This window comes from Bemisia tabaci, chromosome 3 (assembly GCF_918797505.1).
Source record: "Bemisia tabaci chromosome 3, PGI_BMITA_v3".
Classification (NCBI taxonomy): domain Eukaryota; kingdom Metazoa; phylum Arthropoda; class Insecta; order Hemiptera; family Aleyrodidae; genus Bemisia; species Bemisia tabaci.
In genome coordinates this window covers 37,404,193-37,431,278 of record NC_092795.1, presented here as the reverse complement: position 1 = coordinate 37,431,278, position 27,086 = coordinate 37,404,193, and the positions used below count along the sequence as shown (strand labels likewise).

At 40.1% G+C, this 27,086-nt stretch overlaps 2 protein-coding genes across 2 annotated transcripts in view; one reads left to right on the top strand and one right to left on the bottom strand.

Moving 5' to 3' along the window:
• Positions 1-27,086, top strand: part of nan (transient receptor potential cation channel subfamily V member nanchung) — a 103,243-nt gene that overhangs the window by 18,783 nt on the left and 57,374 nt on the right. The window contains exon 11 of the mRNA XM_019045280.2: positions 6,426-7,722. Coding sequence (XP_018900825.2) covers positions 6,426-7,722 — 1,297 coding nt within the window. The remainder of the gene's footprint in view (positions 1-6,425; positions 7,723-27,086) is intronic.
• On the bottom strand, positions 11,710-25,253 carry LOC109032933 (uncharacterized). Its single transcript, XM_019045283.2, has 6 exons — positions 24,929-25,253; positions 21,154-21,464; positions 20,022-20,393; positions 15,556-16,029; positions 13,751-14,078; positions 11,710-12,741 (listed from the first exon to the last, which is right to left on the bottom strand). The coding sequence occupies exons 1-6, from the start codon at positions 24,965-24,967 to the stop codon at positions 12,376-12,378; spliced, it is 1,890 nt and encodes a 629-aa protein (XP_018900828.2). The 5' UTR covers positions 24,968-25,253; the 3' UTR covers positions 11,710-12,375.

Sequence of the window (27,086 nt, the reverse complement as noted above, 5' to 3'; positions counted from 1 at the left end):
TAAAGCACAATTGTCATGTTGCACAACACGTGCAACACGACAAGTGCACACATAAACATTGACATCTGATAAAGTAATGTGCTCATTAAACTTGAAACAACATAACTGGTTTGTTTAGCTTATTCGCTGCAAATATGTTGGTTCAATGAGGCAATTTAATAAATATTCAACATTACGCTTGAATATAAAGTAATTATTGTTAGGATTTGGCGCCCTGCACAAACTTCTTATGTTTTATTTAGAATTGTTTTTATAAGTCATACGTGAATAATAATGATCTCTGGAATTGTTGGTGCGTGAAAACGCAAGGAAAAGCAGTACTTAAGATGAGTACATTATGTAATCAAATCATGACAAACATAATCACCGTTTAAGTTTCCAAGCTAAGCATCTTTATACTTTTACCTCAAGATAATTATGATCGTAAGTAAGGTAGAAACAACATGTATATTTCAATACTTTGCAGCTTTGTTTCATACACAATTTCTTGTGAGCTATCTCAGAGCATATTTCTTTGTTTGCTTATCATTTCGCCTTGAACTTTTCTTATGAACTTTAGTTCTTACCTAAAGAAAAGGAATTATTTTGAAAAGCGCAAAAGATTAAGTTCAGGAGCATTACGTAAGGAGGAGAAGTAAAACGCAACCATCAAAGCCTCGATCGTGCTTCGCAATAATTCTGGGTGGCAAACAGGTTGAGCTTTATGCGCAACAGTATGTCGCACAAGGGCTCAGAGTTTCATTTCTAGGCCACTTACAATTTTGCGTTTTGAAAAAAAAAAAAAAAAAAAAAAAAAAAAAAAAAAAAACATTTAATTTTCCAGAAGTACGATCGAATTATCCGATCTGAAAAGACAATCAAACACCTTACTGGAGTCTTTCGGAAGGGACCCCCCCCCCCCCCCAAAAAAAAGTGCAAAACTACACAATTAAATTCCATGCCAAATGATGAAGAATTTGGCAAGCATAATACAGTCGGGATTTGCAGTATGCAGAGCAGTTCTTCCCAAAAATAAATGACAATAAATATTCATTATACGTTGTAAAAAGTTCTGTGTTTTTGAAAGGTTTGTTAGCAAGTAAATTTTTCATACCCTTCTCTCAAGTGCATTTAAAATTACAGAATGATTAAAAACAAACACGGTAGAACCATGCTAGAATTGTCGTTCTACTGCCGTTTCAATATCATATGAATGGACAAAGAATGGAACGACGTATATCTGTTTGTGACGTTGTAGACGTTGACGTAGCATGTAATACCGAATTGTTTCTTTAAAGAGTAAGACAACGTATTTTCTGAAAAACATCCTTGAGTTTTTTCTATGTTGGCAGAATATTCTGTATACATTTTAAGCTGTAAGTATGGTCTGTTTCTCTTCAGAACAATAAAATTAGAGCGGAAATTTTGAAACACTGCAATGAACATACGCGATTTCGGACTTTGGCCATCGCTTAAGCTAGTATTTCTCCTCTGAATTTGGCTTTGTTTGTCGCGGGGCGAACTCGTGTACGGAGCAGCAATCAAAGCGAGCAAACAACGCGCCTCGGGTGGCAAGAAAAGTTATTCATAAACCGATGAAAAATGCAAGCACTTGAGTAAATAGAAATAAAAACCCACGGCAATCGGGGAATTGGAAAATGAGGAACGCGAGCGACTGGCGAGACCGGGCGCCAATAAAATATTTTCGCCATCCCTTACCCCCACCCACCCCCCTCTACTATTCGCGCACCCCTCGCTTTACTCATCTTCGTGATGACAGTGATGGGGAACGCGTTGGGTGTTGGGATGATGCCAATTTCTCCGGCCAATCACTTTTTGCTTATAGATCCTTTTATGATGTACTTTACGCTCTGGAAGAGGGTGGTCCGGACCCGCGTTACAAGTACGCGTTACACGAAAGAGGAAAGATCAGGGTTGCGTTACTTGATGCTAAAATGGCTTGGTTTTGAAAATCAAAGTAAAAAATCGTGACCAGGTGGACATATTTTTCATACAAAATTCATCGCAAACGTTTATTTTGGGGAGAATAATCAAACAGAGCGGCATTCGTATTTTTTAAGGAGTTTCAAACGTAATGTTTCGAGTGCGTTACATGGGAGGGGGAGAGGTGAAAAATCCTACTTCCAGCATTACATAGGTACTTAACTATAAGATTGGTCTCTTTGGATTTTTCTTTTTTCTCTCTTTTTTTTTTCTTTAACAGAAAGATAAGAAAAGAATCATAATGACTCAAATCAATGAGAATCATCTCTCTGTCATGCAAGCAGTGTAACAGAAAGATCAATGCATCAATTTATGATCTATGAAAGTATACCAAGCTGAGCACGAGAATATTACCAACACTCTGTCAGATGCACTATTAGGAATAATATATTTCGGTAATCAGGGTTGATTGTATATTTTATATGAGTACAAAAATATAAGTGTAAGTTATGCTACAGTGGGCAGATCTGTGCCTCTTAAGTCTTCAGTGACCGAGAAATGACTGTCTATTGGGAGCAAATAATTTTTGTTCGAGTAATGGAAACCAAAACAAAGATAACGGGTCTGCAGTTACTGACACGCTTTGGTGCTGAGCAATTTGTCTTCTCCAATCAAAGAGGAACTTTAGAGGCATTATGACGAACAGAATTCCTATGGTCATCATTTGCTTAAAATCAAAATTTCCCAAGTTGATATCGCAGCGCTGTTTTTTTCTAGTTCCCGCCCTCAGTTTGCCACCCACCGCTTGTAGCGAGAATGGGGAATATTTACGACGCTTTTTTACGACAATCATTTGCAAGTTTTTCAATTATTTTACGTGATTGGCTGCATTTTAAACTCATTCAGCCTTTTGTTGTTGAGTTTACCCCCATCGACGACGTGTTTCTGAGGGGTGTGAAGAAGTGGAACGGGGATTCTACGTTCATTCATACCGGCAAGTTTTGTGACACGCTTTCTCTCCGCGATGTTCAAAAGTGAATAGCCTCTGCTATCCTATAAAAATTCGCAACAAAAAAATTGTTTACAATAAAAAATAAACCAAAAACTGGATTTTCAAACACTTACAGCGCTGAATAAAGCCCCTCTTGCAAAAATTCCAAATGTTTATTTTGCATATTTTAGTATTGGGTTTTTTAAAAACTTTAATTCTGTAACTACTATTTTTCGCAATTTTTTAAAGTTGAAGCAGAAGAATATAAGCAACAAAAATGTATTAATATTACAAATTAGAGAATATAAAAAATATATGAATAACTGTGAATAAATTATTCGTCAACATCAGTTTGAAAAATGAAAACTATACACCTCAATATTGTTCTATTTAAGATATAACATTGAAATTGTGCTGAACGTTGCACCATTCAATTACTAAGTTCGTAAGTGAGGGCTAGGATGACCGGCGCACAGTGGATCGAGTGACTAGGAGAAGTCGAAGAAAATTTGTAAACTTTGAAAGCTAACATTTTCCATAGGTTCCATAGGTTTTTTCGTGAAACTATCTTTCAGAAACACCCCTTGAAATTGAACTAGCGACAAAATGAACATGAAAAGAGCCGTATGCAAAAACGACATTTTTCGCCCCCCCCCCACTAAAACTTATTCAAACTTCGTCTGTCAGTTACTAATACTGGAGCGCTTCTTTCCCCAAATTTTCAGACCCCCAAAAAATTTTGGGGGGGCGGAAGTCAAAACCTGTGACCCTCGATATCTTTCGAACGGAACAAGATATTGAGGCCCGGTTTGGACGAAAAATCGTCTAAAATTGCATATTTTAAGATTCTAAAGGTCAAAATCCCAAAATTAAATTTTTAACTTAACTTATGTGCTTATTTTCAGTTTTTAAGGAAAAACAATTTCTTTTAAACAGATTAAACTAAAATTTCACATTTTTTGATTTGAACCAAAACCGGTTTTGTAAATTGTTCGTCTTTTTCCGCATCCAACGAGTGGTCGTATAAGCTGGGGAACCGAACGGTTTCGGAGTTACGATCGATTGAAGTTTCCGCTCAACGCGCGCCGACCGATTTTCGCGCGCAAAAAAGTCGGATTTGACTGTTATTAAATCAGATTTAATGTTCAAACTGAGCAAAATGCATTATAAGGGACTCTTGAGGGTCGCTGAGTCCAGAAATTACAGATACTTCCAAAAAATTCACGTTTTTAAAATTACAGCTCTGTAGCGCTATTTTAGAGGCCCACTGAGCGCCGACCGGCCGCTCAGTGGTCCTGTACAGAGCTGTAATTTTAAAAACGTGAATTTTTTGGAAGTATCTGTAATTTCTGGACTCAGCGACCCTCAAGAGTCCCTTATAATGCATTTTGCTCAGTTTGAACATTAAATCTGATTTAATAACAGTCAAATCCGACTTTTTTGCGCGCGAAAATCGGTCGGCGCGCGTTGAGCGGAAACTTCAATCGATCGTAACTCCGAAACCGTTCGGTTCCCCAGCTTATACGACCACTCGTTGGATGCGGAAAAAGACGAACAATTTACAAAACCGGTTTTGGTTCAAATCAAAAAATGTGAAATTTTAGTTTAATCTGTTTAAAAGAAATTGTTTTTCCTCAAAAACTGAAAATAAGCACATAAGTTAAGTTAAAAATTTAATTTTGGGATTTTGACCTTTAGAATCTTAAAATATGCAATTTTAGACGATTTTTCGTCCAAACCGGGCCTCAATATCTTGTTCCGTTCGAAAGATATCGAGGGTCACAGGTTTTGACGCCCCCCCTAGCGCCCCCCCAAAATTTTTTGGGGGTCTGAAAATTTGGAGAAAGAAACGCTCCAGTATTAGTAACTGACAGACGAAGTTTGAATAAGTTTTAGTGGGGGGGGGGGCGAAAAATGTCGTTTTTGCATACGGCTCTTTGAAATTTTAGCCAAAAATTCCATGTCCGACCTCTTCAATTACCGCGTTTCACTGTGCGGCGCGGCGAGACGCCCTCAATTCAATAGGCCACAGCAACTGGCGAGAAACCTGCCGTAGTACACCCTGAAATTGGACCGTGCTTCTGAACTAAATCTTATACTTATCAATTGTCTTATAGTAGCCGTCTGATAGGCCAACGATATGTCTTATTAACGACTTCAACAGACGCTATAGAGCTCGGACTTTTCGTCGTTCTCCTCACGAAAGAACGTAACTACATTTTAATGTTGCCAAATTTCCCTTCGTAAATTGAATTTCAACCAGAAAAATCTTGAGCAATTCTAACTGAAAATTTCACTGGATTGTCTCCCGATTTCATGCAAAAATCAGACAAATTTGGATAACAATTGCACACCTACATTTTTGGAAAATAAATTGATTGTTTGAGTCAATTTGGCAACCTCGGATTTGAGTTACGTTCCTTCGTCCAGAAGACGACGTTTTGGAGCATAGTCTAATTAAAAAGAAAATCGAAGGGTATAGCCCTGAAAATCATAAAATAAAAAATCAGGGTGAGTTTTAAAAGAGCGATAGTACGTCTACATTGAATTTATAAACATTCCGACCCTTCTTCGGCGTTAATTAAAAATAGCATTAACATTCCGTTGAACTGATCACCTAATTTTTTACTTTATGTAAAATGAAACTTTTCGAAGGTACTTTTCTTTATTTTTCAAAAACCCTGCCAAGTTTTTCTTCTTCTTTTACCCTTTTCTCTGTATGTATGTATAGGTATTAAAAAAATATAGTTACTGATACGGAACTGTAAATATAAACAATATACGGTCGCATTATTACATTTACGGTGCATGAAACATTATTTGGAAGTCCCTTTAGTCGCGGACTTAGTCAGGTGAAATTGGGTTTATTATTCATCGTGATCACGTTTGGGACAGCGTCCACCGTAAACAGTGCACTTTAATTGATTTTTGATCTCCCTTTGAGTTTTGAGCACATCGATGCGGGGGCGGAAGTGCAATGTTTACAAAGTTAGCTTATCGAGAGAGAATCGCTTCGAATTCGGAGAATTTAACTCAAAGAGAAAACAAGGGCTGTATAATTTAAACTTACGGCCGGTGTAACCCCGCCTACTTTTAAAAGCTAAAGCCAGTCGTCTCTGATTGGCTGACGGTTCCTGCGAAAGTTCAGGGTAGCAGGTGCCAAAATTTTTAGCGCTTATTTATATTGGTAAAACATGGGGTTTATTTTGTAACTAGGGGGCTCCACCCCGTGGCCACTACGCGTACGCGGCCCAAATCCCGAGGCCAAAAGCCCGCTTCGCGGCCAGCAAAATCTCGAACGAAAAAAAAAACCACAGTATTATTAAACATTTAAAAAAAAAAAAAAACCTCAGTCAACCCACTTATGGGCAAGACTCCACTCACAGGAATTTTCCACATAAGGACTTTGAACTTCCCTTCCTCACACCAGCCCATCGAGTGTCTTAAAAATGATTTTATTAGAATAGTGCGGATAAAACAACTCGAGTAATACTTTTTTTTTCCTTTTCAGGTTCTATCGTCAGTTCTTCCAGTTCCTCATCTACTTCTTGGTCTCGCTGGTTTGTTTCACGCTGCGACCTGGCCCGTTGCCGAATGGAGATCCGCCAACCTCGCCTCCCACGGGAGCTCCCACGAACACGAGTATGTTCCCGAAGGAGAACACCACCGACTACGTGCCTCAAGTTGTAGCCGCATTCAGGGCCGTCATCGGTGATCCCCACGCCTACAAGCGCCGGAAACGACAAGCCCTGAATGGTGACTCGCGGGTCACTTCCGTTGAGTCGGAGGCACCGGAAATGGCCGCTAATAATGGAAAAGTTGCTTCTGATAACAACACGAACGAGTCTTTGGCGAACTCGTCTACTGATGGTCGTGTTAGCAGAAAGTATTTGATGATAGACGAGCGAAGTAACTCAAACTTAGATGGTGTTTCTAGTGTAAAATTGTTGAGCGAACTCTCAAGAAATGACGAGCATCGATCTATTTCCGGTTTGCGTTATCCTGCATGGCCAACGAGCGAGAAACCATCTGACGCATCGCGGCCTGCAGTTTTCCCTGAAAGCTCAAAAGTTGGTTTCACCTCCAGTTTGAAACCCGAAAATGTGATCCAGGAAATTACAGTAAATACAGTGACTTTGCCGTCATTCGGTAAAAAAAATTCGTACTCCAGTAAGTCTTCCATTGCACGAGCATTAAATATTTCGATGGAGGCGAATAAATCGTTGGGCGAATCAGCGACTTCCAGAACTAGTATTGAAGCTCCGTTTAAATCAAATGTGCAATTTTTTAAGAAAATTGATGCTCCCTTGATGAACGTCACGTTGAGTTACAAATCGGCTCGTAAGAATGATTCGCGAATAGTTGACGATCCGCTGACCTCGAATTTTCAACATGTGAACACTTCTCAGGTAGCCAGTGTTTCACCTGTGAGCGTTGAGCGGACGATGCATTCGGTCAGTCGAACGCTGCTGACCGCGGAGATGAGAAACCCGGAAATGAGGTTGAGGACACCGGAAACGGTGTTGATCGCGCGGTTCCGCGGCGGGGGCCGGAAACGGTACCGCAACCAAACGCGACAGACGGCCGAAGCCGGAAGTGCGACAGAGGAGCCCGGAAGTGAGGACGAGGCGGGAAATGAGCGACGGTACTTCCGCCCGGGGGAGGCCGACGGAAGCGGAAACAGGAGTGAGGTGGAGGATGCTGCCAGCTTCGTCAACTGCACCGAGGCCGAGAAGTGTCTGGAGCGCTCCATCAACGATAACGAAATCAGCAACGGGAATGGGAATGGCAACGCTGTCGATAATCAGGTAGATCCTCCTATCAAAATTTGTCAATAGCGTAGACTTTCAATGAAGTAATATACAGACCTTACAATGTTGTATTTGGACCGCGTTCAGCAGAAAGGAACCAAGGCACATCAGCTATTGCCGAATGTAACTGGGCAATTTAATTTCTTGCATTAAAAAAGGTTGAGCGGATTTGTGGGCAAATTTCAGTGAATTTTCTGCATAGTACGAAGCAAATTCCTTAAAATTTTCAAAGGAATTTACGAAAACGTTCTCTCGTGAAAAATTAAATTGCCCAGTTGAATTTGGCAATAGATGATGTGGCTTCGTTCCTTTCTGTTAAACGTGGTCCATTTAACCTATCCTGTATGACATAGTAGCAACGTTTTGTACACGCGGGTTGAAAACGCATTCAATTTTCAGTTGAATGAGTGGAAATTATGAGTTTTCCATTTTTTATGACTCGAACACGGATATACTGCTCCGTCGGCGCGTATGTTTGTTTTAATCGTGAATGAAGGGATGAAATAGTTAAAAGGAGGGAAAGTATGTATAGCTTCCACTATGAAACTGTTTTTTCCTTTCCAAACTTCACCACTGGCGGTTTTCGTTCCGAAACCATTAAGATTCTCCTGAATAATTAATTTTTAATGGGGAATACGGCAGGTACAAATACAACATTTGGGATTTTTTTGCCGAATGTTGCTCCGCTTGATCGCCTGATTTCGTTATGCTTAATATTCATTCATTTGATTTTCAATTAAAAGAATTTTCTTCAAAAAAAAATATATATATACATTCGATCTGAAACATTGGATTTAAAATGTAGATTAGTGTATTGACAACCAATAAGTTTGGCGCAGAACCATCTTAATAATTACAAAACACACAATATATTTTCCTTCATTACTTAATTTGTTTTATCAATTTAAATGTCAATCAAAAGTGCAAACATTTCAAGACCACGAGTTGAAGGACGCTGACTCCGCGAGTTGAAATATTAGCGCCAATCTCAGCGAGACCAACGCGATACGCTTATCGAGCGCCTACAAGACTGCGCATAGATACACGTACTTCACGCATTGCGGACACGGACCGTGGTCTACGTGCAATGCGTGAAGTATCCCTGCAGTCCGTGTACGCGCATTGCATGAATCATCACAGCAGTCTTGTAGGATGTAGGCGGTATTTTTGCGGGTTTGAAACTATTTTTAGTATTTTCTTACTAGTTGGCATTGGACGGTAAGCCATATAGTTGATTTTAAAATGCATTACAATTTATGTTTAACACAATAATTGTTTTTATGTGCACTTTTATATTCTTTGGTCCTGATTTTTTTGGTTATGCTTAATATGATACGTGCACCACACTAAAATTTGAAGTGCTCAAAGGAAAAAAAAAACAAATGTGCGATTTTTTTAAAGTGCGTATCCTCAAGCACATTCAGTTACCATCCATTATTCAAATTATTATTTTTGTTTGTCAATGTCACCGTAAACTTTTACCTCGTGGGCGACTAAAATAGAACGATTGCGAAACACCTGCAGCCAATGTTACGTTAGTAATCTGTCCTTGAAGTTCGAAAACAAAAATGTTTTACTCGCGCAAATATTAAGTGATCAAAATTAGGTGTAATCAGAGCAATTGGTGACGTAAACAAATCTATAAGTTTCGGAATGCCGTCAACCGCATGTCTAGACAGCTCATGTACACATCGAATGGTGCCAAATTATGATCATAACGGAAATGTAAGAAGTAATTTGGCCAAAAAAATGGGGGAAAATGAAACTTTGTTAGGTAACATTTCCCGATAGAAAAATAGTTTTCTCAACAATAGGGGTAGTACGAAAAAAATGATGCTATTCAAATTATGATTAAACTTTATACAATCGTTATCTAACACGTCTATTGACAAATTAAAAGGGCTTTTTCTGTTTTTTATTTTATATTTTCTTTTCATCCCTGATATCATCCAAGTATTTAAAAGCGTGCCAGCATTTAGCGAAAAAGCTTTACTTGCGTGCAGGTTGCAAATTAGGGAGTCTAGTTTCTGCAATATACACTGACAAACTGGGTCGCAAAATCCAGCGATACCTCATATACAATATCTCATTGCAGCATAGAACTCGTGCTTCCCTTCAATATCCAAATGCGTAGTCTACTTCGTGCCTCTACTAAAACTATGTAAGCAGTACCAGGCTATGATGGCCTAACAAAAGTTTTTGTTCTAAATTATAAGCAGTTTGAAAATTCCATTATTCTCAAATTCGTCAGGTTTAAAGTCCATCTCCATCAAACCGACAACAATGCCTAGCTAACTCATTTGCTTGAAGCTAATTTTCACACATGCTCACCTAGACACAGAAAAAAACCTCGTCTATTTGCACAGACGGTTGGAAAAACAACGCTTCTTTTAATCAAAGCTAATCATTTGGCTGCTCGGTGATGGATCCGAAAATTATCCCCGACTCCATTCAAGCGAGCGGTAATCAACGGAAGGCGCCGTGCGATGATGTCATCCTAAAACTCATTGTCAGTGATATTTTCAGCGATTTCCTAATGAGTGTAAAGCGTCAGGTAATGACGTCACTCGATAGCTGAATGAGAGGGGGGACCGGGCTTAAATCCGAGAGTTCAAAGTGCCAGGAGAGGCTCAGGCTCATCAGGAACTTAGGTTTAAAGGACGTTAGAGAGTATCTAAGGTTCATTCTTAACTAACTGCCGCGGACTCGTTAGTCGAACCGCAGTCAGTCAAGAGGCTCCCACCGACCCTAGACCTTTGGGATTCGACTGGGCTGCCTTTGATACACGACTCGCCTCTTGAGCCGCCGGATCGTCTCAAGCTTTTTTCCTCAAATCGGCGGCGCGCGGCGCTCCAGTGACATAAGGAAAAAATAAGGCTGAATGTCCAATATCGGATACCATCTGTGGGGGCGGAAAAAGTATAATGTCGGCCCAGTTCTGCGTTTAATACAACTATAAAAACTTATTTTGGGCGTCCGAGCATTTGTTTGGTCGTAATAACTTGATCGCTGGACTTCTGTTGAACGCACAGTTATATGAGCATGATTTAAGGTTTTATTTCGTATCTATTTTCCCGGTTTTGTATCTTCCTTTCCCCTTTCGCTTTCATTCCTCCCCTCGTTTTCACCCCCTAGCGCCCATCTTCCCCCTCTGTTCTCTTACCAACCTCCTCTCTTTTCCTTTTTCATTGATTGGCAGCAGCTCACATTTTTTTCTCTCGTATTATCTTATAAATGGAGTATATTGCGTGAGAGAAAAAGAAGAAAAAATTGCCAATCACACACAATATTGTTTGATTATACATATTATATATGTAGAAGACATATACGTGCATAAAAGGAGTTTTGGAAAAAAAATGAAAAACCGAAGACCGGTTTGGGACAAGTCTCGCCTGACGTCTTTTAGGTTATGTAGGTAAAGTATCGTACGATGTGGCCATAAAACGAGGCCCAAATGTGTCTATTCTATTTTCGGCTGTGCTGCTAACGTAGTCCTTGATGCACCACTACAAATAAGATAAATGAAACGAACACAATATAGATAGAAATAAAGCAAGGGAAAGGACGCACGTTGTTGACGGTGCAGGAATAAAACTATTCGTGCTTGATGGATGCTCGTGTTGCATCTGTAAAATTGAAGGCGCGATGGCGCGAGGTGTGAACTCGTAATACTTCACTCTATGCTGCACTCCTGCAAATGAGCTAGGTGTGTCGCTCAGACTTGGGAGACACGTTAAAAACCAGGCCCGACGACGCTCCTGTCTTCATTTATGTTGACATGCAACTTTTCCTTTTTTTCCAATCCAATGTCTAATTCTTTTGTTACGATGTACTTGTAGATCTATAACTAAAGCTCATAAGTACCAGCTCCATACAACCCGAGTCACGTGTTTTGAGCAAGTCTCGGGTCTTTGACCCAGTATGAGCATCTGAGGGTTAAACACTTTTTAATGAAGGGGATGAAGTAAAAAAAAAATCATACTGTAGTATAAGATACGATTGCTCTCTTTTTCCTGAAACTCTACTTTATATATACATGCCAATCGATTGGACCTACGCGTCCTTGTAAAAGTCCATAAATTGGTAATACTGTCACGTAGGCGAGTGAAACTGACTAACGATTTTTTGTTCACATTGTCGACATTTGTAGGCACTAAGAGTGCTAAACAATCTGTGTTTTTAGAATGACCCTTTCATTATGTTGTCAACCCCCCTCTCACCACCTTCCATCCTTTTTCTCCCCTTTTTCCCGAGGAGGGTATCAAGGTATCATCAAAGAAATTAGCTCGATATTTTGTAAATATGTTTCAAAAAATATTAATTTTAGATTTTTTAATCTCCAAAGTTGTCTACGCTTCAACAGTTATGGGATCATTTTTTTTTTTTTTTTTTTTTTTTTTTTTTTTTTGCAAATATGCTTTAAAAAGTTGCAAAAATGCTTTAAGAATTTTAGCTTTTGTACTCTCCTAAGTTGTGTATGCTTCAACAGTCATTAGATCAGGGATTTTTTCATTTTTTTGTTCCATTTTTGCAAACCTATGTAAATGTGTGATGAGTATTTTGAATGAGATGGAAGAGTACAAAAAATTCAAGGTTTTTCGCTTGCTTTTTTTGTATTATTGCGGGCACTGACGGGGATGATAAGGGCATTTAACAGGCTTTGACGGAGCCGGAGATCTGGAAGGAGAACTCGGCCTCGGTGTACTTGTAAGAGCGGGTGCAGGCCTGGTTGGTGTTGCTGGAGTAAAGGCTGTCGAGGATTCCGTTGATCTCGCAACAGGTGCTCTTGAATCGGTCGATCATGTTGACGAGGCGCGGGCGGAGCCATTCGGCGATGCGCTTGATCTCGCGCCTGTACTCGTCGGATCCGATCTTGCACTTGCGCTTGCAGATGAGCTTGATCAGCTTGCGGAAAAGCTCGTTCAGGCATTTGCGGTAGGCCAACCAGATGCTCTCCAGGTCCTTCAGGCACTTGCAACGAAGCTTGTATTCCTCACAGCCCTCGTCAAAACGAATCTGTCAAAATGCAATATATTAACACATAAAGCCCTGTGTCCATTTGTCAAAATGGCGTCAAAATGGAAGCTCAAAATGAATCGATTAATACAATCTGTTCGCGAATGTTGATCAACATAGAGTCGTGCCGCTCTATTTTGAGTTGCAACACTCGTTAATCGCATCCAGTCCCGACTTAAAGGCCCTTATTGTTGAAATCGATTCATTTTGAGCTTCCATTTTGACGCCATTTTGACGAGTGGAGACAGCGCTTAAGAGATTACCTAGACACATCCATACTTACCTTCGATCAATTTTTGTCTCCCGCGTCGATAAAGATCACTCGTTCTTTTTTTTTGTCTTGTGAATAGTGCGTGTAGGATAATGGACAAATGACTTAATTGACTGTCATTCCTGACAACCAATCAAATCTTCAACAATAAAGGATGAACAAATTTAAAAAAATAATTTTGTAATACAATCGCCCAATCACACTTATCCATTTTACTGTAATCCTATCGTGTCCCTCTAATTGACGAATTTCAAATGTTAAGGGACAAATTAGCAGCTATTAGGAGGATTTATCATGGAGGTAATTGAGAATCATGAAGGTTCTTCATCGAAAAAAATTGTGAGAAACACCAAAAATGTAATCAAATTTTAATAACTGCATAACGTGATAAGAGGCACTTGCCCCCTCCATACTTCATCAATAATTTTTTCTTCCTTTCTTCAAATATTTTACCAAAAAAATTACACCAATCACATATTATTTCTGGTGAACCTACAAAAATATTGAGATTGTCATATAAGATAAGCCAAAATCTCTACAAAATTTCAAAAGAACCCTGGAAAATTTCGTACGGGAGATACATGCCCATTATTTTTACCTAGGAACATTCAAACACATTTTCAACTACCGTCGTTGATATGTCATCATACCCTGTGTTTGATCAGACTTCTAACTGAGCTACCCGAACATAACACAGCCTAAGAAATTTACAATAAATTTAAGTGTTTTGGAACTAACCTGGATGAGGTCGGCCGTGGGGCCGTAGAAGTTGCTGCGGATAACGCCTTCGAACCATTGGACGGACTCCCTAATGTCTTCGTCGAAACAATACAGAGAAACGTCGTAGCATGGGGTCTGGGTCGGGATAATGCTGCGGGTGACGACATTAGCGATTCCACGCGCGTTGAGGATTGGCTGAAGGCAGTCGTCGTTATAGTAATAGTCTTGACGGAACTCAATGATGAGTGGCCATAATTCGTTGTTGCAGTTGGTGATTACCTCATCGATGTAGGTGCGTTGCTCAGTGTCGAAGTTGTCCAGGCAATCGATGAAGTCGGTGTTGATCCTGATTTACCAAAAAAAAAAAAAAAAAAAAAAAAAAAAAAAAAAAAAAAAAAAAAAAAAAAAAAAAAAAAAAAACAAAAATTAGAATTTTGGGTACAAAACAAGGTTGTCAATCATTGAACTGTTACTACAATTCGGGTAGAAACTTAAAAATTTTTTAATCAGGAGATCATTGTGAATACCAAGAGGCCGTTAAAAAAGTATCAGTTGAATGTATTTTTCCATCAAATTAGAAAACGAAGAGCGTATACTTCTTCAGGTTCAACTCGGTTGATTACAGATATATTTGTAGCAGCTTAGTGATGATTCTCTAGTTAAGAACTTTCTTTTTATCCTCAATTTACATCCGTTGTCTCACGTACTTACGTTAAAGTGGAAAAAAACGGTATTGACAGTATACAAGAATAATTGATCTTGTTACAAGCAAAATAAACCAATCAGTAATTCAACGCCATAACCTTATCACAATTATTTTTAACTGACTTTACTAAAATTTGAGTAAGTAAATTCATGTAGAATTATTTTAACTGATGAGATGATTCTTGGAAAGGGTCAGAGCCAAAATGTGATTGATTTGATGATGATTGATTTGGTGCAGCTGTTAAAATTACGGAGCAACGCTTTCGAGATCATTCCCGTTACCGCGCTGCACTTGCGTTCGGGGCTATATGGCATTTATAGGTGGGACACTAAGGACTTCTTGTTGGGGGAGAAGGTAAGAAAAGAGGCACCTCGTAAAGGGGGTCTGGGGAGTACAGAGAGATACCCCACCCAAGGAGGCCTGAGGACCTCCCCTTCTGAAGAAAAAAGTTTGAAAAATTGAGTAGTCTCAAGCGATCATTCGACACATTTCAAGCTATCGAAAAATTGATTGCAATTAAACCGCGTTCAGCAAAAATAAACGAAGCCACATCAGCCATAGCCATATTTAACTGGTGTAATGTCTGTGTTCAAAACATGTTTGCCAATTGTTGTGCAAATGCCAGTGAATTTTCTGCATAGTGCGAAGCGAATCGCTTGAAATTTTTAAAGAAATCCGCACAAACGTTCTCTTGTAAAAACTAAATTGCCCAGTCAAATTTGGCAAAAGCTGTTGTGGCTTGGTTCATGTTTGCTTACTTCGGTCCAATTACACGGAGAAAAAAACCTCGTGCGTGGGACCCGAATTTTAGGTCATATGGATCTCTGAAGTTTTCGGATTGAGCATCTGAACACTTTAGGCCCAGCTGCTGAGCTTCGGATCACACATCTGAAACTACAGTTCTGAAACTTGACTCGTAAGAACTGAAGTTTCAGATGTGTGATCCGAAGCTCAGCAGCTGGACCTAAAGTGTTCAGATGCTCAATCCGAAAACTTCAGAGATCCATACGACCTAAACTTCGGGTCCCACGCACGAAGTTTTTTCTCCGTGTAAGTATGACGCGCACAACTTTTGCATGGTTTTCCCCCATCCTCGAGGAAAAATTTGAAAACTTACTTGCAAATGATGTCGCGGATGAGCCTGTTGATACAACGCTCAATTTCGCGAAGTCTCCTTCTAAGTCTCTTCAAGCACTCTTGGCGGCGCTTCCATTCATTGGAGTCACGCTTGCAGTCCAGCTCGTTCCACAGTCTGAGACAGGAGGAGTAGTCCATGCCACAGGTGACCAAGATGTTGTTGAAGTACTTGCTGAGGAGCTCGGAGGGCAGGAAGCTACCGCGACAGTTGGTCTGCGGGCAGTAGTTCTCGCAGTCAACGTAGTCAACGAAGGTGATGTCAGCCTCGTTACAGAGGTCCTGAAGCGCGAAGTAGGATTCAAACCAGCAGTTTCCGAATTTCACCTGGAATGGCCGGAGTGCGGCGATGATTTCAAGGTAGATGAGATCTACTTGATCTTGGTCCTCCCAGCAGTCAACAAAGCGTTGGTAGTACTTGCAGTCCAGACCTTGACGGAACTTGGTGAAATCAATCCTACAGAGTATAAAAAGTACATTTTTTGTGAGTGAAACGAGATAGACAACGCAATAAACTGAATTTTTAACGATAAAATACAATAAATAAACAACAAGTGGGTTGAAAAGGCAAAAAATAGAGTAAGAACACAAACAGGACGTTTTGGGCCAATTACATGCCAAATCTTATCTGGAACAATAGCTAAAATTTGAAAAATTGAAACAAGAAAATGGGTATGTAACTGGCCGAGGTAGGAATCAGTGCAAACTGAAAAACAGAGCAACTCTATTTGTACTCAATCTGCCTATCGGAACGTGCCTTTAACGTGCCGCTGACGTTTTAGTGCGAAATCACCGCGTGCGTTTATTAGCTCGGGACACAATTTTTAAAATGTGCGTTCTGGGCATTTTCGCTCAGGGCACACAACGTCTTGCAAGCATATTGCATAGCGGAAGGAAGGGTTCATCTCTAATGTCGAGTAGGTATACCTTCAATATTGCTACCCTAACACCCTCAGAAAACTTGAGTCAGTTAAAAATTCGATGTATCTCAGATGACTTGAAAAAGTTCAAAACTCTTTGATCTTTGCTCGATAAGAAAATCTAAACCTTTTTACATTTGTTCAACCTTTCTTCCATTTTAATCCTTCCTTCACTTCCATCATGAAGATATGGAAGAACGTTCAAGAAATTGAATCTGCTGCCTCATCCTTGAATACATACCACCTTCATATGGATAAATATTTTTTCATCCTATTTATATAGGAAGAGGTGGAGGGGGGGATTCAGATTCTGCGAGAATGGCCGTGCAACATTTTTTTTGCTTTTTGATCTAACATCGTTTTGCACGAGTGTCAGAGGGATTTTCGTAGGATATCGACGGCGTAAGTCCGCAATCACATATCTGCGGTGTCTGGAAATCTCCGCCTCCATGTTATTTTTTTAAAGGAGAACAAATTGACATTCCATGAAGTTTTTGCAGAATTTTCTTCGCACAGAAAAGAAAATCACGGCAGTTTTCAAGAATTGCTGTTGAGTAGTTTTCCATTTCAAAAATAAGATATGACAGGACGTCTGCGACGTCACCAACGGGAGGCTGTAAACTGCCACCCACTTCCTGGAAACATGGACAACTGCCCCCCGTATAAATTTGAAAACTGCCACCCGACTTGACAACTGCCCCCCGTGTAAATTTGACAACTACCACCGGTAGTGACAACTGCCACCCGTTGAAATTTGACCAAGGAGCGCGATTGAGCGGGGTCGCACAGTTTACCAAACTTTCCTTCACACTTGGACAGGCTGAGGACTGTCTACTGAAAATCAACACATGATAAGAAATTGAGCAGTGTCTGTGATGATTTTTAATAGGCGTGTTTAAAAGTTATTTTTTAATACAATTTTTTTAAAATTTTTTAATATGGTGAAAAGAGGTCAATGGGCTCTTAGTTGAAAGTAGTGAAAAATTGTAAAAAGTATTTTTACAGTAATTTACAGTATTTTTATAGTAAAAAATAGTTAAAAGTAGTAAAATTTTAGTAAAATTACAGTCAAAGAGTACATCACTACTAGGAGCTTTTTTCATCATTTGGCATTACTCTTAGTTGAAAGTAGTGAAAAATTGTAAAAAGTATTTTTACAGTAATTTACAGTATGTTTATAGTAAAAAATAGTTAAAAGTAGTAAAATTTTAATAAAATTACAGTCAAAGAGTACATCACTACTAGGAGCTTTTTTCATCATTTGGCATTACTTTTGTTATTCTTTTTTTTCTTTTTTACCTTTTGAACTTTCTTCTGACTTTTACCTTCTTTCTTTTTGGTGAGGTTGGTGGGATTTTTGGCGAATTTAGTGGAAATTCTTTTCATGAAGTCATAAAGGGACATCACTTCGCCTTCTTTGTTAGGGATTTTTTCATCAAATCGCTTGATGACAGCATCCACCCACTTACTTTTTTTCTTTACCTGGGATCTCCGAAAATCTCTAAATGTCCGCTTCGACCCTCTGAGCGCCGAAATTCATGTGGGTGGCAGTTGTCAAATTTACACGGGTGGCAGTTTTCACTACCGGTGGCAGTTTTCAAATTTATACGGGTGGCAGTTTTCATACAAATTTCTTGAAAACTGCCACCCGGGTGGCAGTTTGCCGTCGCCCGTCACCAACCGAGCTATGTGATTGCCGACTTACACCGTCGCACTATGGTCCCAATTCACTTTTCAGTGATCAACAATCATAGCGGCTCTCCGTTTGAGTATAAATACATTTAAGATATGTGTTCCTCATGATTTTGATGCGCTGAATTCGAATTTGACCTCCGCTTTTCCCTAAAAAATCATTTGCAAAAGTTATTGTCATTTTTTCACATAAATCACAAACTGCCATACGATTGGCTTGTTATACTTCCTTAGATTGGATGAAAACCATGCGTTCATTGCACATACATGTACAGTTCACGCAAAATTAAGGATGTTTTAATTGTTTGACACCCCCCCCCCCCAATAATTTTTTTTTTTTTTTAAGGAAAACTAAACTGAAAAAAATGAAATAGATCTAAAATTCATTTGTATTTTAAAAATGTCGAAATAATGCTTCAGAGAAGACTTTTCTTTATGTTGATTTGACGGGAAACGCAAATCGGGTACATAACAATGTTGAAGAGCGGGGGTGCAATATTGTCACGTCAAGAAAAATCCAATCAACAATGGATAAATATTCGGGGAGTAAGGAATTTTACATCAATAGGTACTTTCTAGGATTGAAAAGAGCATTTTTAAAGATAAAACTGCGGAACGGAAAACTTTTCAAAAAATCTCAAAAAGTAGGGGGAACCAAATTTTTTTCGAAACGGTAAACCTCAAAAAGATTCATAGAAGCTACATAAGTGCGTCTCTGTAGATGCAAAAGTGCTTAGCACGTGTTAAGCCTGCAACTATAGGTGTTTTTCAGGGCAAAAAATTGAGTTTTTCTGGGGCAAGCACGTAGGCACGTAAAAAATTCAAATTTGGTCGAAAAGGCAGGCGGAATTATTTTTGGTTCCGTTGCCTTTCTAAGGATCTGCAGAAACGACTTAAAAGTGTCTCTGGAGGTGCCAAATGTCTCAGAATATTCTTCGAGGGGCTTTCTAGGGTTGTAAAACAGTATTTTGAAGGAAACACGCAGGTACGAAAAATATTCAAAATTCGTCCAAAAAGCAAGAAGAACCAACAATTTTTGGTTTAAAATCCTTCTTAAGGATTCATAGAGACTATTTAAGCACGTTTTTGGAGGTGTCGCATGCCTCAAAAAAGTTTAAGACGACTGCAGATTGATCGATGGCTAAACTTGCTAAATACCGTTATTTTAGCCACCGACTTAGAGACCTAGTAAATTCGATTTCTCGAGAAAAAGCAAACCAAAGCACGAAATATTTCTACTGTAGCTTCCCAAGAATGTGTAGAAGCTCCCTAAAGGTGTCTTATTAGGTGACCTTTGGTGACTTTTTTTTAAAATGGAAGTTCGTGGGAAAAATCGACATTTTTTTATGAAAAATAGGTATCCAACTTCTACCTTGTGTGGGATGTGTCAGAATACCTCGGAGAAAAATTGTAATTAGTGCGTTACAATCCTCTTAGAGTCCTCTACAAAATGATATAAGCAAGAATTCTGAGAGACCATTTCATGATTCAGGAGAGGCTCCGAACGCTTTGTTAGAAATAGCCACTTCACGGGTCAGAAAATACGTATCCGACTATTTGCACAGTTTGTGACACTTTCAAAGTGACTAGAAATTTTTTTGAGGTATACTACGTGTAGTTTATGACCCGTAGATACTATATTTATCAATTTTGACTTGAAAAAAAAATGCCGTCCAATTTCATAAATATCGATTTTTGAGCGCTCCCGAGCGGATTGGGACCATAGTGCGTCGGCATGTTCAACAGTTCATCAACATTTGTTCAGACTTCAAGCCTCCATCTCCCTGTCGAATGCCCGGAAGCAAAATCTGTACTTAACAATAAACGAATGTCTTACCAGATAGCGATGATGTCTTCGTAGAGCTTCTGCCTGCGGTCGCACAGTGGGGAATCGTCGGGGAAATCGATTTTCTCGATGAAGTTGTAGAGGAACTTGTAGTCTTTGAAGCAGTTTTGGTAGATGAGGGTGAGGTCGTTGCAACGTGGACTGGCCGGGAAATAGATGTCGAATGTGTAATCGTCTTCGCGGGGCATGACGATTGCACGCGGTTTGCAGTCGATGGAGTACTTGCCGCAGAATTCCTCGATGCGGGCAATGACTTCCAAGTACAGGGCGCGGAACTTGCACAGTTCCGGGAACAGCCTACTACGCGCGCATTTCCGGGCTGAGACGATGCGCTCGGTGTAGCAGATAGACAGCGGACAGTACCTACAAATCAGAGAGAAAACAGTTAGACACAAAAATAGTTCGGGTAATATAACTAAAAAACACAAGAAAACGATACTCGAGGCTTAAAAATAATGAACAGAAAGCCTGAAACGTTTCGAATGATTTATATATTTTGTTTCCAGCTGACTGATTGTTGAAATTGGACGTATTTCTATTAAACGGAACTAAGCGCCATACGGGAAGGAAGGTAGAGGGGGGCTTGGATTGGCGGCGGAAACGGGCGTCGGGCTTGTTCCGTCCTATACTCGCAATGCTTTTCCATGGCGCTTAGTTCCGTTTGACAGAACGCGCTACCCGGCATTCTAAATTCCTCAAAAGGAACTCAAATTGGCGCTTAGTTCCGTTTGACAGAACGCGTTACCCGGCATTCTAAATTCCTCAAAAGGAACTCAAATTGGCGCTTAGTTCCGTTTGACAGAAATACGTCCAATTGATAGACAAAGACGTCATAAGAAACATTAATGGATTCTATTTGTTGAAAAGGGTGGTTGGCGGTTGTTAGGTTAGACCACGGGGGAAAATAAGATTCGTCTATCATGAAGCTATCATGAAGTCTACTTATTGTTGACTACAATTCATAGATCACTGTGACAGAGCATGTGTAAATCGACAAAGCTTTTATTTTCTGATGACGAGAATGTCTAAAAGAAAGTTGGACGTTTACGAAAGTCAAATATCCTGTCATCTCTAAAAGGAAAAAGGATTTGAGCGGGAAACTTCTAAGTAGTCAGGATCTTACTTTTCACGATACTCGGTAACGAGTCCGAAGATGTCGGTGTAGATGTCCTCGTAGCAGGTGTCGAAGCAGCCCTTAGCTTGCTCGAGTTGCTGGTAGAGGTCGATGATAATTTGGTACTCTTCGGCAGCGCTCTTGCAGCCGATCAGTTCGATCTGGTTCGAGAGCCAATCGTAATCCGAGTTTACGGTGACGTCGATTTCGAGGAAGAGGCGACCAACGAACTCGTCGGGGCATTCGTGGACGCGGCGCGGTTTGCAGGGATTGCAGGACTCCTTGCAAGTCGGGTGTGCATCAACCACGGCGGCAACCACCTGTAAAATTTACACGGCATCTGATAGAAATTCAGTTTGTGGAAATCCATGAAAGTCATTACTTTATCAATTTTTATTCACCAAAGGTGTAGATGGAACAAGTTTATGCGGATTGTCTAGATCCCACTTTCCCGTAAGAGACCAGAGTCTACCCGGAGCAGGAGGGTTTCGGAGGGGTCTCCTCTAAAGAAGTTTAAAAAAAATTAACCTTCGTTTAAATGCATCTGAAGCTTAACCGTATGTGCAAACCTAGGTTCAATCCTACCCTGGTGAAAATGTTCCATGCGAACTTTGCATGGAAAATTGGGACGGAAAAGTTTCCATGCGCATATGGCATGGAAACCAACTTCATGGAAATCAGCCGCATGGAAAATTGGGACGGAAAAGTTTCCATGCGCATATGGCATGGAAACCAACTTCATGGAAATCAGCCGCATGGAAAATGTTAAGCAGGGTGGTTAGAGAAAAAGAAGCACCCCAAAAGATTATTTAAGGAAATAATTTTCGAAATCGTGAAAAATAAAATTAAATGAACTATTGGGAGTCCATGTTAGCGTTATCGTAGGTTAGAATTTTTTTGCCTGCATCGCATCGATAATTTGTCAAAAAAAAAACAGACTTTTTAATTTTACATTGCATTGAGCAATGAAGCGAGAAAATAAACTGATCATGAGATTATGTTTTATTGTGAAAATTCTTCAGGGGAAAAGATATCAGATAACATTTTCAATTCTAGCGGATTCTAACGGATTTCATGGCCACTTAAGAGCTACCCACGTGTGCTCTATCATGAAAGGGCGGCTTGTCAATGGAGGTAAGGGAGAGGAAGTGATTGTCTTGCTTTGCAAGAAGAGAAGAAAAAGGTCCATTATAAATTAAATAAAATACTAGTACATCACAGTAATAATGACCTTCAGGAGATGAGTCGAAAAAAAAAGCGGGAAAGCTATAATACGTTCGTATTAGGGGAGCGCTCAGCTTCCTTCCATGTGGGCGCGTTTTTAAGTTCCCCTAATAAGATGAACACTGTTGAGATGAAAGAACTCGCTCACCGAAATTTCAGATTAATTTTCAGAAAACAACGGTATCGCGAAAAAGACCAATTTTAGAAAAACGATTATCGTCCTCCGTGAATCGAAGTCAGAAGCATCAATTAAAGGTATCTCAGATTTCTCTATTCTGAATATTTCATGCCGTTCTATAAAATCTTAGTGTTGAGCTGGTGGGTCATTTGAACGCATTGCCACTATACCATACAAGAATTCTAGAGGCGGTTGGAATCAAAAAGTGCTCCCAAGCTGTTGAGCGCTTATGGCCTGGTTACTTGCTCAAATTTCCGTCAAATTCCGATAAAAATGATGACCAAGATGGGGGTCGACAATTATCTAGATTGATGAGTAAAATTAAATAAAACAGCGTGTTGATTGAATTAAGCCTGAAATGAGCACGGTTGTGTGAGAATCAGATGAAGGATGAGCCCCACAGCTCCATCATCTACCATCAAATTTTTGCAGGCCGCAGAAATTTGATGGTAGATGGTGCGCACCAGTCACCATTTGATCAGAAATTGATGGAAATTTGAGCGTGTAACCAGCACATTAAAAACCCGCGGCTCAGAGCTCGCCCAACACGCTGTTTGTGCGTGCGAGTAGTGAGTTGATGGAGCAATGTTGTGCAGATGCCTCTAGTGTCGGACACTTTATGGAGAGGGCTGTTCACAAAATACGTAACGCAAAATGTTGGATTTATCGACTCCCTGCCTCCCTGACACTTTTTGGACGAAGATACCTGTCCTATCACACGTAAAAACAAAATGGTTTGACACCCTCCTCGACCTCTTCTCCCCACCGTTGAGTGATATAGTATTAGTATTTTACAGTATTCTATAGTATTAGTATTTTATAGTGTTAGTATTAGATGAACATCCCTACACTGCCGTGATAGCGAAGAGAGCAGTGAGGGTCAAATTTTCGAAATCGAATTGCCTTCAAGATTCGTCTGATCTCCTCTAGAAGAAATCACTGAAATAGCTAAAACAGCGAAATTCATCTTATGTTTGTGGAGACGAGACAGATAAGAAAGCCGTAAGTGTGCAAAAAATGACGTAGTTGCAGGCAAGACGGCAGTAAAAAACAATATTCCTCCAGAGAACCAATGAAAACAGTGCTTTCAAGTAGAGTGCTGCCCTCTTCTGCCAATTTCTAACCTGAAAATGTGTTTGTTGTGTGTCCAAATGCAACAACGGAAGTATGCAGCAAATAGCACTTACGATTTTCTTGCCTAACAATAAGCTATCATGAAAATTAAAAATATCCTTTTTATGTAATTGACATAAAATTGGTCGATTTTTAATCATCCAAACGATTTTTAGGAGTCTTTCGGACGATTAGCGGCAATTTGACAGAGAACGGAGGCTTCCTTTAATAAAATTTTCGGATCAGAAGCTTCTGAGCCCGTTTTCTCAAAACTTCATTTTTGTACTTACTGCTCTCTGCGCTATTACGGCAGCACTGGAAGCGAGAGCAGGGCGAGAGAGAGGTACTCCATAGAGTACACAGAGTCGTAATGTAAGTGGGAGAGCTGGCGCCACTTTTAAGCAATTTCCAGGTCCCGAATTCCGAGACTCCTGTGCGGCGCCGGGTCACTTTTTCGATACATAATCGATTGTTTGCGATACATGGGGACCCTACCGTGCAATTATTACGCCATTTTGGATCGAATATGTATCGAAAAAGTGACCCGCACACCGGGCTCGGAACTCGTCGAGCAGAACATGGCACCAGCTCTCCCATTTACATTACGACTCAATGTACTCTATGAGGTACTCCTAGATACGGCCGGCCGTCTACTAACGCATAGGTAGAACGTGAGTATGTACACGGACTCGTATTAACAAGGAACCTGGATTTTTGGCCGTCTCGTGATCCTCCTAGGTCTGAATGGACGCCTTTATGCCAGACGGAGCTATGTGCATTATGACGTGAGCTCTGTTATGGATATATTCTTATGGGTCTCGGGGCTCATGTCTTAATACACATAGTAGTTCCGTTTGGCAGAAATACGTCCAAATGTGCGGCGCTCTAGACGTAGCTAATCCCGCGGTGCAAGTCGAGGACCCAAGGCTGCGCAATATTCTGTCGAAGAAATCCGATCGAATGGAGTGGGGAGTGCGTGATCGTGATTCAAATACTTTTGGTTGCGTGAAATTTTGTTAGAAACACGATGGTGCCACTGGGTTTCTCTGAAACGAACTCCGAAGCTCATTGGTTGTTTCTAAGATATTTAATCTCCACTGAGGATAGAATGCGGTTTTATATCGTAAGTACCTATTTGAGAATCGTTTGTGAGATTTAATAACGATGCACTCATTCCAGTATGAAACCAATAATTGAATGGTATGAGGACCGAGGCTGTGAGTACTCATTTTCCCACGTGAAAGTAATTTTGAATAGGAAACAACTTACGAGTGCCACGCAACAAACTAGGAGCTTCAACGACGCCATTTCGAGGTTGAAAGGACCCGTTCTCGAAGACGAGGAAAAGCTGAGTCGGTTGCGCTTCACGGGTCCAGAGCTTATGTACTTGTGCCTCAAGGTCTGAGCCTGATTGGCAGCTGTCAATTCGGAAAACTACGCAAACATAGTCGACATTGTAGGAAGCCACTCACCTCACTCTCCAATGAATCTGTATGTTACATTACATGAAGATACAGTATCTAATGACGCATGTTTCAGACCCGATCGGTCGATTTCAGAATTTTTCGGTAGTTAAACAAATCATCTAAAAATAAGGCTGTTAATCATTAAGTGTTATTAAAATTATTTTATCGCCATGCAAATCGAAGAGAGCATATATGGACCAAGTTCATCAGAAAGGACCGAACCCACAAAAAGTTGAACCTGAGTAAAAGAGGTTTGGAGTTTGATTCCTGCGTAAGGCTCAATGTAAAAAATATACTGTAACCCCTCTTTTCACAAAAAAAAATTGTTTTAAGACTTTCAGCTTTTGGCAGGGGAAAACATATGGATAGTGAAACTCAAATCCATCCTTAACTCAATTTTTTCGAAAATGTGAGTTGGTTCCTCTCTGATAAACGTCATAAATTATAAATTAAAGGCGAAAATTACCATAGTTAATTTAATTTTTCGCGAGGTTTCAGTAATTTCATCGTGAAGAATATAAGTTGCACAATCCTAGCAACATTGAAATGCTCTTGGATCATTTTTTTCAAAATTCAATCCACATGGCTCTTGAAGTAAATGAGACAAACGAAACCGTCGTAATTCGGAAACAGAGCCAAGGAACGGACGCACGTCAATGACAGCGCAGAGATACAGCTATTCGTACTTAATAAATGTCCGTTTTGCACCTACAAAATTGAAGGGACTATGGCTCGAGGCGTGAACTCTCAATGCTCCACTTTATGCTACAAATGAGGCGTCTCTCAGATTTCAGAGAAAAGTTAAAAAAAAGAGGTCTGAATACGTTTCTCCTGTCTTTGACTGTGTTGACACTCGATTTTTGTTCCTTTTTCTTCACCCTGGTAAAAATTGGCGATAGGAGCTGCATTTCAAAATACCGTAGGAGTTCTTATAGCCGACTAAATCAAAATCTAAACTAAATTGAAAATCATATAGCTGGCTGTAGAAAGCGGAGCAAATTATATAGTCGGGCTATACGAAGCAATAAAAAAGAATATGTATAGTCGGGCTGTAGTTCCTATCGCCGGGCTTTACACTTTATCGCCATTGCCTATAAAAGGCAATAAGAAATTGTGTAGGAATTCGTGTGCTTTGGAAATCATTAAGTTTGATACGGAACTACCTTGATATTTACAAAACACACATTATATTTTCCTTTAAAACAATTTTTTTTTTCATCAATTAAAATGAGAATTATCCACACAGACTATGCAAACATTTCAAAATCATGAGTTGAAAAACGCTGACTCCGCAAGATTGAATATTAGAGCCTAACACAAAACGGAGCGGCGACGCACTGGCGCCTACAAACCTAACAGGGATACTTCACGCATTGCGCAATGCGTGAAGTATCCCTGTTAGGTTTGTAGGCGCCGATGCGCGTTTCGCACTCTCTGCCCGCCCGCCGCGCCGCAGCGTGCCACGGCGTCTGAAGCAACTATTTCACACCAGAGGTATTGCACAGTATCATAAGAAATTGAAGGCGCTCCAACATATTAAGAATGACAGGCATCCTTCAAAAGTACGGAACATTCCTCGCAAAATAAATCAAGATACTACGGCACAAAAAGAGAGCGGTGGTCCAAAAACTAAATAAGTCCTAGTATCCGTATTTAGTAACGTTTAGCATAAACTTTATCGTCTGGCTGTTGCTTCGTCGCCATCGGCTATAAAAGGCTAAAAGAAATTGTACAGCCGGCTACAGAAGCTATTGGAAATCTCACAGCGGCTTTAGGTCTATGGTATTTTGGAGCACAGATTTTACTGCCAATTCTTACCGGGGCAGGCTCATGTCTGATTCTATATTTGGATAGATTTGCCGACCCACATCGAAAGATCGTATAAACCGGCCGCGTACTATCCACGGAGCACGTGTTTTCTACGAGCCTAGGGTCAATTTGATCCGGCTTCGGCATCTAAG

Coding starts and splice junctions, on each gene's coding strand:
- LOC109032933 (XM_019045283.2), bottom strand. CDS start 24,967: ATGGCGTCGTTGAAGCTCCTAGTTTGTTGCGTGGCACTC. Junction 20,394..21,153: donor GTTACCGAGTATCGTGAAAA/GTAAGATCCTGA, acceptor TCTGATTTGTAG/GTACTGTCCGCTGTCTATCT. Junction 14,079..15,555: donor ATCCGCGACATCATTTGCAA/GTAAGTTTTCAA, acceptor TTGGTAAATCAG/GATCAACACCGACTTCATCG.